The 12,385-nt window shown below is 52.4% G+C and overlaps 1 protein-coding gene across 2 annotated transcripts in view; it reads right to left on the reverse strand.

Moving 5' to 3' along the window:
- LOC101715321 (1-phosphatidylinositol 4,5-bisphosphate phosphodiesterase gamma-2) overlaps positions 1-12,385 on the reverse strand; it is a 137,256-nt gene that overhangs the window by 50,321 nt on the left and 74,550 nt on the right. For both annotated transcript variants that reach the window (XM_087203664.1, XM_087203635.1), the window contains exons 10-14: positions 10,540-10,641; positions 9,659-9,777; positions 7,563-7,648; positions 6,083-6,203; positions 5,400-5,568 (exon numbers count right to left, since the gene is read on the reverse strand). In XM_087203664.1, the coding sequence (XP_087059790.1) occupies positions 5,400-5,568; positions 6,083-6,203; positions 7,563-7,648; positions 9,659-9,777; positions 10,540-10,641 (597 nt within the window). The remainder of the gene's footprint in view (positions 1-5,399; positions 5,569-6,082; positions 6,204-7,562; positions 7,649-9,658; positions 9,778-10,539; positions 10,642-12,385) is intronic.

Consider the following 12,385-nt stretch of genomic DNA (forward strand, 5'->3'; position numbering starts at 1 on the left):
CGAGGGACAGTCTGAGTCTCAGTAACCTATCATGTGAAGAGGGGAAATGACAGCCCCCACCGCAGCCCGTGAACCAGGGTGTGAAAAGTAAGGGCAAAGAGGGCAACAGGCCCCCTACGTCCTGTCGGGCATGGCCCCGTGGCACACGCAGGGGACACAGTCCTCAGAGGCAGACACCGTGACCTCAGCTGAGCTGTTTGACCTCCGACCCTCAGCGTCCACATCTGGGAAGTGGCCTGGGGTGCGGTGGGGCTGTCGTCTTGCAGTCTGAGGACACTGACATTCACACCTATGCCTGTCCAGTGCGTGTGCAGCACACGGTGACTCTGACACCTGCCAATGCCACCCTCTGCTGGAATGGAAACAGGAGTTGCAGGGGACCAGGAATGGGGCACCAGGAGCTCTAACGGGGCCTCAGGACTTCACACCTCTGAGTGAGAGCGGAAGGCACTGCTAACTGAAACGGGAAGCCGAGGATGAGCTGGAAATGGGAGCAGATGCCGCCAGGCACACCCTGAAGCCCCACGGTCCTGAGGCCTGAGCAACCCAGGCACCCTTGGCTGAGCTCCTGCCCCACCCTGCCCTCACCTTGCAAGGAGTGTCCATGCCCCTTCTGGGCACCTGCCCCAGGAGCTGGGCACCTTGCCCAAACTCTCCCGGCCCTGATGCCCTCATCGACCGGGCACCAACTCCCCTCCCCTGTGGGCTGCTCCAGAGCCCCCTGCTGTTGTCTGCTGTTTCCATGGTGATGTTGCCCCATGAGCCCATGACCTCCTGGATCACGGCCATTTGCCAGTGGATCCTGGTAGTCTAATGACAGGGCATGGGCCATGTGTTGTCGCCACCACAGCCTCGTGTATGTTATTTCCCCCCACCTGGACGGGGACCCCCTGCTCTGCCTGGTCCTGTTGTCGGCATGACTGTGTCCCCTCAGAGTCACACGGTGCAGTCTCCTCCCGGGGACGGTGTTAGGGTGGGGCCTTCAGGGAGGTGAGGAGGTCGGGGTGCAGACCTCATGAGTGGGGTTAGTGCCCTCTGCAGAGAGGCCCCAGAGAGCCCCATCACCCCTGCCACCACATGAGGACACAGCGAGGGGGTGGCAGTCTGCAACCCAGAAGAGGCCCTCGGACTGGCCTGGACCTTTCCAGCCTCCGGAGAAGTGAGGGATCAGCTGGTGGATGAGCCGCGTGGCTTTTGTTACGGCACCCGGACAGGTGCGAAGGTGACTAAGACACAGCTGTACGGACCTGCTCATCCTCCCCTACGAGCTTGCCAGCTGTCCACTGAGGCCACGTGAGGGGTCCTTCCCCGACTAGCAGTGCCTTCATACTTCAGACTCCATGGTAGGTCCTGTGACCGAGTTCTCATGACAGACCACAGATGGGACATGGACAGCTGATGTCCACTCGCTTACCGGACATGATCAGTGCTAGACACCCCAGGAACCCCACTCAGAGGTGCCCGAGGCCCAGCTTCACCCCAGACGAGGACAGTGCCCTCAAGCAGACAGTCCTCACCATTCTGTGCTCTGAAATCTGGGGACAGCACGCACCCCTTCTCAGAAGGTCAGCAATGCATAGGGTGGGGGAAGTCAATTATATTGAAATACAATTATGAAGACATTAAATAAAATAATTGCGATATGCTAATCAACATGCTTCCTCATTAACATCTTAAGTGAGATTCAGAGGCAGATCTAATAACCTCATAATTCACAATTACTGATGAGCACGGTATTATTTTGAGACATCTGCAACAACTGTAAATGTGATATGAAAATATTCCCAACTTCTGCTGACAAGGCCCTCGTGGCTTGCTGCCAACATGAGTAATGGAAGGAAATGTTAAGTTTTACACACAGCTTAATGAAGATAAGATGCAAGCCTTTTCCCACTGAAGTTCACATCCCCTCCCTGCCGAATTCTAACCACAGGTTCTTTGGGGTCTGTGGGACCCCAGTTAAAACCCCTGCCTTGGGAGAAGATACGGCAGGATATAAGGACCCAGGGCCCTGAATCACACATGGGCCAGAGCTCAAACTCCTAGAATATTTGCCTTCCTGTGAAGAAGAAATAAACTCACATCTGCTGGAAGCCACTGTGGTCTGGTCTTTTCATCCTGATAATACAAGTTCCCAATTGTTCCCTTGGCTTCCCAGGGCCCTGATACAGTCAAGTATCCACCCCCCACCCCTACCCCCCCATAACATCAGGACACCAGTTCTAACACCCCATTGCTGCTTATGGCCCTTTTCTGCAACTGTCTAACTCCCACACTAGCCTAGGAGTTGCTGAGTACAGAAACACTGTTATGGCTTAGGCCTAGATGTCCCCTCAAAGCCTTATTCAATCTTAGATAGGGCTTTTTCAGAGGTGACTGAATCTAGAGTGTGTGATGCTGGGATTAAGGGTGTGCGATTACTAAATCAGTCCACTGACTGGTTTAGCACTGCCCTAATCCCAGTAGCCTAGATAGAGCATAAAAGGGCCAGAAAGATGCCTGTGTGAGGTGGTTGTTTTTGCTACCTTATGTCCACCACGAACTGTTTCTCCTCTGCAATGTGTGTCTGCTGTGCCATTCTACTTGGAGTCAGCTGCTTGTGGGCTGAAACCTTTGCAAACTGTGAGCTAAATAAACCTTTCCCTGCCTAACTTTGGATGTCAGGTATTTTGTCTCAGCAATGAGAAACATAATTAAGACAGAATTTGGTACCAGAGAAATGGGGCTGTTGCTAGGACATTACCTGGCTATGTGGCTCAAGAGCCTTTGCAGCTAGCTTGTGGAAAGGGAGTGAGTTAGGAAAGGCTTAGAGATGCCAGCTGAAAAAGTAGAGCTGGAATGTCTTAGGCTGAACTGGATGGGAGATTCTGATCAGAGCTCAGAAGACCAAAAAAAAAAAACGGTAAAGACCAGGCTCAGGAAATTTCTGCTGTGAAGAACTGCAATGGCTGTTGGACTCCAGATGATATATATTATGCCTTGACAGAAAGTTTGTCTGCATTTTGCTCATGTCTAGAGAGTTTACTTGAGCCTGAGAGTAAGGGTGGCAGACTAATTAATCTGGCAGAAGAAATTTCAAGGCAATCTAATGTTGAGGCAGTGGAATGGCTACTATTGGAAGCTTTTAACCAGATTTATGTTGAGAATCAAGAGCAAAGAGCCCAGCAGAATGATTTAAAACATTTTGAGTTTGGCCAGAAAGGAAGCTCCAATAAAGTTATGGACTGCAAAGATAGACCAGAGGAGATCTTACATGCTGAGAAGGAACAATAAAAAAGATGGCCTGAGGGAATGACAAAAGCAGCAGGACTCCACCCCTTGCAGCTTCACAATTGCAAAAGTGGAAGACTGCTTTGAGGAGAGAGTCCCAGAGCACCATGTTGCAAAATGGCAGCAGCCTAGGGAAATTGTTCCTCAAGATTTGGTTCACAGGCACTCAACCCCTATAGCCAAGAAAGAAGGAAGCCTGGCTGCTGCTCCAGCTGGTGGCAGACCTTAGCATCATTCATGTGGTGCTGATTTTTGGCACATGCAGAATGCAAGAGTTGTAGGGTCAGGCAGGCTTCCATCTAGATTTCAGAAGAAGGTCTGGGAGGCCAGGCTGTGTGCCCCTGACAGGGCAGTGTGTGAAGCTGAGCATGTGAAACCAAAGGTAAAATGGAGACTCTAGAAGTTTGGAGAAGCCAGAAAGGTGGATCATCTGAGGAAAACTGCAAGGAGAGAGCAGAGCTGGCCCAAGAGAGAAGCCGTGGGACCTACAACCAGAAGTGCCATAGGGGTGGAGCCACCCAAGCCCTTTGGAGTTCACATCTTGCCACAGATTGCCTGGGATGCTTGCGGTACATGGAAGTATACAACTTAATGTTCACCCTGCTGGATTTTAGACTTGGCTTTGGTCCCATTTTTTTTGTATCCCCCTATTTGTACCTTTTGGAATGCAAATGTCTACCTGGTGCCATTGAATGTTGGCAGTGTCTAACTTCCTTTTCATGTGTACAGGGGCTTGCACCTTGGAGTTTGCCTTAACTCTCAGTGGAGACTTTGGACTTGGACTTTCCAGCAGTGCTGAAACTGTTAGGACTTGGGCAACTCTCAGAGATGGACCAATGCCTTTGCAAAAAGGGATGTGCATGAGTCTTTGTGGGGCAGGGGCAGAATGTTATGGCTGTGTCCAGATGTCCCCCAAGCCTTATGCTGTTTTAGATGGGGCTTTCTCAGAAGTGTCTGAACCTAGAGTGTGTGAGTTGGGATTAAGGGTGTGTGATAACTAAATCAGCCCACTGATTGGTTTGGCACCACCCTAATCCCAGCAGCCTGAATAGAGTGAACAGCACAGAAAGACATTGTTAGGGTCCCTTGTTGCTTGGCTACTTTCTGCCCGACGCAGACTGTTCCTCCTGTTCCTCCTCTGTGACACCTGTCTGCTGTGCCTCCCTGCCTTGGGGCCAGTCAGTTATGGACTAAAACGTCTACAAACTGTGAGCTAAATAAATCTTTCCTCCTTTGACTTTGGGTGTTGGGTATTTTGTCTCCGCAGGGGAGAGAGAAGTAACTAAGACAAACACCAAGCTGTGTGGTGAAGATTTGCCTGAAACAGAGAAGCAGTTGTGATTTAGTAATTCTGGTGCCCCTGCCACAGACAGCAGGGCACATTGCTGAGCACCGAGCCCACAGCCAGCTCCCAGCAAGCTTACAAGGTGGGCTCTAGACGTAGTGTGATCAAAAAATATGGTGATGCTTAAATTTAACAAATTTATTACAGTAAAGGCCACAGTGCCATTAACCCCCTGAAAACACTTCCTCTACTTCACACACACTTATCCTATTACTCTTGCCACTTTCTGAAGCAGTTCTGGAAGTTCTGTTTCATGTCCTTAGTTGTGCTGTTGTCACTGCCTTGTTGTCCTGAATTGATTCAAAACTGTTACCACCTTTGATGGTCATTTTGACTTTGGGGAAGAACCAGAAGAGGCACAGTGCTACATATAGTGAATAAGGTGGATGAGGACACAGCATCATGTTTTCATGAGCCAGTTTTTCTGGTGGACAGTACTTGGCAGAAGCACTCACCATATTTTTTATCACACTTCATAAAGATACTCAAGAAAGATAACTTTCATGTTTTAGAAAGTGGCAAGAATGATGGGATAAGTGTGTTCAAAGCAAGAGAGAGTATTTTGAGGAGGACTAATGGCAATGTGTCTTTTACTGTAATTTTTAAAAATGTAAATATTCACTGTATATTTCCATCGCACCTTGTATTATCCTCCTGAGACCAGAGAGGACACAGAGGCTCTGAAAGGCCCATGACCTTGCCCAAGGTGCTGGCATCAGTGAGGAAGCAGGACTGGAGCTGGGCCCTGGGCTCTCAGGGGATGACAGCAGCCCTGCTGTCCTACCTTGATGATGATCTTCTCCCGCAGCTGGCTGGGCGAGGGCAGCTGGTCGGCGCTGGCCTCCGTGGGCTTGGTCAGCAGCAGCTCGCCAAGCACCTCCTTGAACATCCTGGCCATGTGCCGCTGCTGCTCCACACTGCAGTGCTCCTCGATGGACAGGATCACGGGGAAGCTGCAGCGGCAGGGCGGGTCGGCTGGGGTCGGCCAGGCGCTGTCCCCATGCCCTGCCTGACTGCAAATGCCTGAGCCAAGCCACAGCCCGGGGTGGGGGTCGCCCACCTGTCCCACGTGCCCCAGGACTCAGTTTCCACTCACCACCTACCTGCTGCGGTGCTGAGCACTCAGGCAAGTCATCCCAATTAGACGTCTAATTGGGATGACTTGCCTGAGTGCTCAGCACCGCAGCAGGTAGGTGGTGAGTAATTAACAGAGCACTGGTAATTAACAGAGCTGGGTTCAAACTCAGAGAGAGGGATCCCAGAACCCATTCTGCTAGGCGCTATCAGGAGTGCTTAAGAGGCCACTGTCACTCTACAGAGAGCCTCCTGCCAGCCCTTGGCAATGACTTTGGCTAAGATGGAGCCCAGGGCTCTAGTGTCTGGGGAAGTGGCGGTGACATGCGTCTGTCTGTCTAACCCCGGCTGCTCTCCCTTAACGGCAAACCACCCGGAAATCAGCCGACTGACCTCGAGGTGACGAAGGCGTGGTCTCTGATGGCCTGCACGACATCATCGAACTTGATCTTGGTGGTCCGCGTCCAGCCGTGGTAGATAATGGGCTTCCCGTCGGGCCCATCCCAGCAGTCCACTAGGGGAAACACGGCAGCCTCAGCCCCTGCAGGCGGGTCCGCCCGACTCCCCCAGCTCAGTACCAGGATCACTCGGGCGACCACCATGAGCATGCCTGTGCTCTCCCTGTGCACACACCGTCACTGTGCACTGACATGGCGCCGAGCATTTCTCCACGAGAAACAACCGCCGGGGTCGCTTTGGTAACCAGATACTTATGAGGTGTTTTGTTTTATGATTTCCGCTGTTTAAACCTTGGCTTCCCTTTTTTGCCCATGGAAATAATAGAGAAATGAGAAATATTTTAAAGTCTGAGTAAAATATTCAAACAGAAATAAATGGTGGGAAACAATCCGAAGATTTTCAACCCCCAGAGGAAACAGGAGCTGACAGTTTCTCACTTCATGTTTGCACGTTTGCTTTCTCCTTTGGGTAAGAACACAGATTAGGGGGAGTGTGTGGAATAACTGCTGCTAAACTTGGATGCCACGATGAGCATTTCTGCCAGTGCTGGAGCCTGGCCCATGTTCGTGCCTCATTTCAGCCAAGTACATTTGGGTCAGTGTCCCCCAAAGGGCCTGTGTTGAAGGCCTGGTCCCTGGGGTGGCACTCAGGGCAGGGGCCTTTGGGAGTTGGGGCCTCATGACAGGTTGTTAGGCCACTGGGGTGTCATCAGGTCACGTGTCCTTGAAGGGGAGCCTGGGCTTTCCCTTTTCTCTTTCTCTTCTGCCCCCAGCTCTGGACAGAAGGAAGTTTGCTCTGCCTTGCTTGCCGCCATGAAAGCTGCACCAGAGAAACAAAGCACTGGGCCTCAGATCCAGAACTGGGAGCCAGAATAAGTCCTTCATCGTTGTAAGCTCATATTGCAGGTATGTTGTTGTAGTGACAGGAAGCTAACTGATACACCCCTGGGAGCCTTTGGTGACAGGGGAGGCTGGAAGGGAAAGAACCGAGGAGGGGATGAGAAGGGAGGATGGCAGCAGGGTCCACGCACAGAACCCCCACCCCGTGCCGGTGCCATGCAGAACCTGGGCACCCCAGGAACCAGTGCAAACCTCGCACATGCTGATTACCTTCCTCTGAAGACAGAGGGGTGAGGAGGAGGCAGCAAGCCCAGCTGCCCACTGCATCAGGACTCTGGACGCCATGGCCACTGCCTGGCCCGGTTCGAGGCACCTCTCTTTGTCTTAGGGACAGCTGTTTCTAGGGGAAAGTTCTTGGCCACATCCCTCAGTCCAGATACCACTGGCACCCAGTCTCCCTCAGCCTGTCCTGCCCACCCCCAACATCCGGGCCTTTTACACAAAACAGCACTAAGCAGCTCCAGAGCCCTGCACCTCCATTCACAGCGTTGTTCCCACCAGCCATAGGTACTCACGCTCAATGCAGCGGCAGCCCATGCGCAAGCAGCGGATGTAGGCTTCTGTGGACGACTCGCTGCGCAGCTGGTCACCTGTGAGGTACCTGAGGGAGACAGGTCAGGGGGTCATGTGGGCAGGTGGCTTAGGGGAACTTTGCAGTCCAGGCCTCCTGAGTTCTTCCTGCTCAGAAACACCCAAGGCTAGGATCTGGGTCAGACGCTGCAACCTCCTGGCTATGCTGGTCATGGGGCACCTGCAGGACATGGCCAGTGACCACCCTGGCCAGCCAGGTATAGGCTCAGAACAGCGCACTCTTTCTACCAGAACCTGGTCAAAGTGCGTCAGGAGTGAGGAAGACCAGACAAGAAATGAACGAGCCCATGGCTGCCCCCCAGGCCCTCAGCAGAAGCAGAGATGGGCTTGTATTGTGCCATTGGGCCTGAGGCTGGCACAGAAAGGCACTGTCTTAGTTTCTTTTCTCATTACTGGGACCAAATACCTGACACTCACTAGTTAAAGGAAGAAAGGCTTATTTGGCTCACAGTCTGTAGAGGTTTCAGTCCTCAGTTGACTGGCTCCAAGGCAGGGTGGCATGGCAGAGGGGCATCATGGAAAAGAAACAGCTCATGGTGTGGAGTGCAGAAGGCAGAAGGCAGCAAGCAGCAGCAGCAGAAGCAGCAAATAGCAACCCTGCCTTTCCTCTGTCCTTTTATGTTCCAACCAGGCTACATGCTTTTTGGTTGGTCCCACTCAGAACTATGCTATTCTAATCAGTGGACGAATTTAGTACCTCACACCTTAACTCAGCATCACACTCTTAATCCACATTCACACCCTAGATCCAGCCACCTCCAAAAGCCCCACCTATGAGTACATGAGGCTTTGGGGGGACATCTAGACACAAGCCATACCAGGCACCCAACAACCACAGGCGGGATATATTACACTGTGAATGCTGTCCACCAAACTGCCATAAAATACTTGTGTTTCTGCACTTGCCTCCACCCATTGCCCCCTCTATAAGTGTCAGGTTCCTTAAGCATCTCCGAGGTTGGGCAGAATCCACCATCTTAAGACACAAACTCTTGAAAGAATGGACGTGGTGAGGAAGAGAGAACCGTGAAATCAATTTGCCCCTGAAAGAGTCTACCTGTCCAGATCCCTGAGGACGCATGCGCAAGGGCCTTCCCCCAGGCCTGCCTGTGAGGACACTGGGAGAGCACCGCCCACAGCCTGCTCACCAAGGACTCATCCTCCCTGCCCTATAAGGCAGGCTAAATATCGGAACCTGAGTGCACCGTCCTTCCTCCCCTCCAGTCTGCCCTCTTTCTTGCAATCACTGTAATCACCTACACAGTCAACTTGAGTGTGGTGCTCCCTGGTTGAACACAGTCGCAATGGGGCCATGCTTTGCATGTCTCACTGCCAGGTGACTTGAACCACCAGTGGAACATGCACTACTGTACCACTTCCACCACGAGCAGTACAAGCTGCCTGATGTGACAGTCATGCACATACCATCACTGGTTCAAGCCCATAGGAATATGTTAAAAGCTGACAGTGGCTCCTCATTGCCCTGTGACATATAAGCTCCCACCCAAGCTGGCTATGCAGCCGACTCTTTTTTTGTGCTGCCCTCCAGCCTTATAGACACCCCCCTTGGCTGCCCCTACCCCAGGACCTTTGCACCATTGCTCCTCTCTCTGAAACTCTCCTCCCTCTCCACTTCACGCCGTTCTCCTGCCACCAGCTCCTCCTATCAGACACTCAGTAGAGCCTTGTTCACTGCTACACCCCCAGCAGACACATCATAAGCCTCAGTTCCACAGCTACTTGCATTGCTTTGCTGTGGCCCCTGTGAGATGCCCACCTCTGAAGGAGCAGGCAGGCTGACTTTCTTTTTAGGGCCACAGACAAGGGACTTTTATTCCACCACTTCCTGGGAGAGGAGGCTATGTCCCCACCCCCTCCAGAAGCTTCTGTGTCCCCCAGTGTGGAGGAAGTGGTTCACACTGCACCCTTCACGACAGGCCTTGCCAGGCACCACCGTGGGGCACCAGCTGCATCACCCTTGATGCCACCCAACCCACCCCAGGCTCTCGGTAGAACTCACGTGTTGTGGGACGAAGAGATCCAGTAATGGGACAAGGGGTTGTTCATGTCCTGCATGTCCACCACATCGTGCTTCCCATCCCAGATGCTGTTTTCTCGGGAAAACAGGTACATGAGGAACTGCAAGAGTCACAGATGGGACTGTGGTGGTGATGGCAGCGACGTCTGCTCCAAGCCACATGGGAGAGGGCAGCATGAGAAACCCAGAGGTGGCCACCTGACCTCGGTGACCCAGGATTTCAGGGTGGCTCAGACCACCATAGGCCTCAATGACACATGTTTCAGGGACCTGGACAATCCTTTCCTTTCCTAATGTTTATCCCAAAATATCTGATTCTGCAAGGTATCCGCTTCCTGTACAGCAGTTTTAGTCATAACACTAACATTGGCATTTGTGGATCCACCACCCGATGGAAGAAACCGAGCATCACCCAGAGCACAGCATCAAAGGGCTGGAAGTTTCTCACCCCAACTTCGAGCCCCTTTGCAAAAAAAATGAGAAGCCTGAGTGACGTGGGGTCACAGCCTGCTGATTGGGCACAGGTTCCCCCGGGACCTCCCAGAGGGGGTCCCCACTTCTCTCCATCCCGCTGCCTACCCAAGGTCCAGTGCAGACATTTCCCCCACTCTTGGGCACCCAGGAACCTGCATTTTCTATGTAAAGGTTCTACTCTCCATGGTGGCAGACGCCCTCTAGTGGCCAAATCTAGAACCCCACTGTGGAAAACGTGGTCAAAAGAGAAGACCCAGCTGGGAAAAGCCAAAACCTGGAAAAAGCACCCCTGATGGAGCTGGTCAAGGGACTCTGACAGCAACGCCCTCCAAGGGAGGAGCCAGAAATAAACCTCGGAAGACACAGGCTTCAGAGAGCCCAGCACTCACCTCGTCCACAAACAAGAAGGGCTCAGCCGTCTCCCTCATGGTGTCGTCAATAAACTTTGTCATCTGCTCCCGGACTTTGTTTACATCCTGAGCCCAAAGCTCCTGAAAATAACAAAGAGAACAAGAAATCACCAAAAAGAGAACAGACCCAATTCCTCATCTCTCAGGGTCCATCCAGCTGCAATCAAAGAACAAACCATCAGCCAGTTCTGAATTCAGTGGCCAACAAGTGTCACATACAAAGGCCTCATCCTGGACATGGCCTGTGCAGGTGTCAGCAAATGTTTCCTGCAGAGGGCCAGAGAGTGAGTATCTCAAGGAACCTGTGCAACCACACATCCCTGCATGGCAGAGCCAAGGCTGCCACAGCCAAGACATGGGCTGAGTTCCAATAAAACTTTATTTACGAACACAAGTGGCCGCACTGGGCTGTGGCTATGGTTTACCAACTCCTACCCTACACCAGCTCATGACATCTGTATGAAGCACTAGGGAGGACAGTGGTTACGCCGGCCTGTCAGGGTCACTTGCTTGGCCTCTATTCTCACCAAGGGCGCCCCTGTCAAGTTACATGACTTCTTTGGGCCTCCTCAGCCTTGAAACAGGACTAAAAGCATTTACTGCACAAGGCCTCTGCAGGGGGCTATGTGAAATAAGCCCATGTGCTTAACTCAGAGCCTGGTACACACACAGCTCCCAAATTATTATAGACAGCTAAGTTAGGTAGAAATATTCTAGGCAGTCAGACAGGGCTGGGCCCTCCAAGGAGTCAGTGCAGAGGATGAGAACACATCACAACTGTGGCTGCAGCTGCATCTGTCAAAGGCAAGGCCTCAAGATAAAGCCAGAATGACAAGCATTCATACCTCCCCAGGGGATAAGATAATCAGAATCACCTGGTCCAATAAAGTCTAGACACACATCAGTTACCTGGGTGGGTGACCAGGACCTGGTGTTCTTATTCTTGCTAAAAATGTCTTTGCTCTCTCCATGTACACTTGCTACATGTCCTGCTTCCCCAGTGGATCAACATTACCTGAACAGCTAAATCTTATTGGTTGATCATAGTTTTGACCCACATTGTGCCCACCTCGTGATTTTGCTATAGAACTTCCTTTGAGAAGTGAGCTTGTTGGCAACCCACTTTCAGATCCCCTCCCGCCCTCAGAAGCTATCTCTTTCAATGAATTTTTCCTACTCTTCACCTCAATTGTTCCTTAGAAGTCATTCTTCAATTTGGGGGAACACGAACTCGGGGTATCTGACATCTAGCCGGTCGGGAGTTACATATTATTTCCCCTGTATCACTCCCATCTCATCCGCCCAGAGTGCTGCGATCACAGGCGTGGGCCACCGTGCTGGGTCGAAGGGCAGCCACTCAATCAAAGTGCACACACGTTTTCTTAAAGTTTTCCTTTTAACCACATAGAGCCAGAGTGCTTTCTAGAAAAGTACTAATCTGCAGAATGGTGCTGCGATGGCCGTTCCCAGGAGCACCCGCCACCCCAAAGGGCACAGAGACGCTCACTCAGGGGCTGCCCTGGGCTTTTCTGGGCCCCCTGACCTGGCTGCCCAGTTTGGTGGGCTGCGATTCTCTCTGGAATAAAGTTCCTCACCACGAGGTGGCGCCAAACCCGCACCTCAGGCCCGCCTGCAGGCGGCGCGCTCCTTTCCTGAACAAGGCTGCTCCTTTCCGGGAACCGCAGCCTGCGCGCGACGCCCACCCAGGGCCGCAGAGAGGTCAGCCCTGTCATCTAAGCGCCCGCGCTGGCCTCGGGTTCACTCGGGACCCACGCAGGGACGCGGGCGCCTCACTCAGCGCGAGGGCGCACGGGAGGCAGCGCAC

The sequence above is a fragment of the Heterocephalus glaber genome, unplaced genomic scaffold, assembly GCF_053883595.1.
Source record: "Heterocephalus glaber isolate CG9 unplaced genomic scaffold, H.glaber_assembly_v1.0 deba00000071, whole genome shotgun sequence".
In the NCBI taxonomy this organism is placed as follows: domain Eukaryota; kingdom Metazoa; phylum Chordata; class Mammalia; order Rodentia; family Bathyergidae; genus Heterocephalus; species Heterocephalus glaber.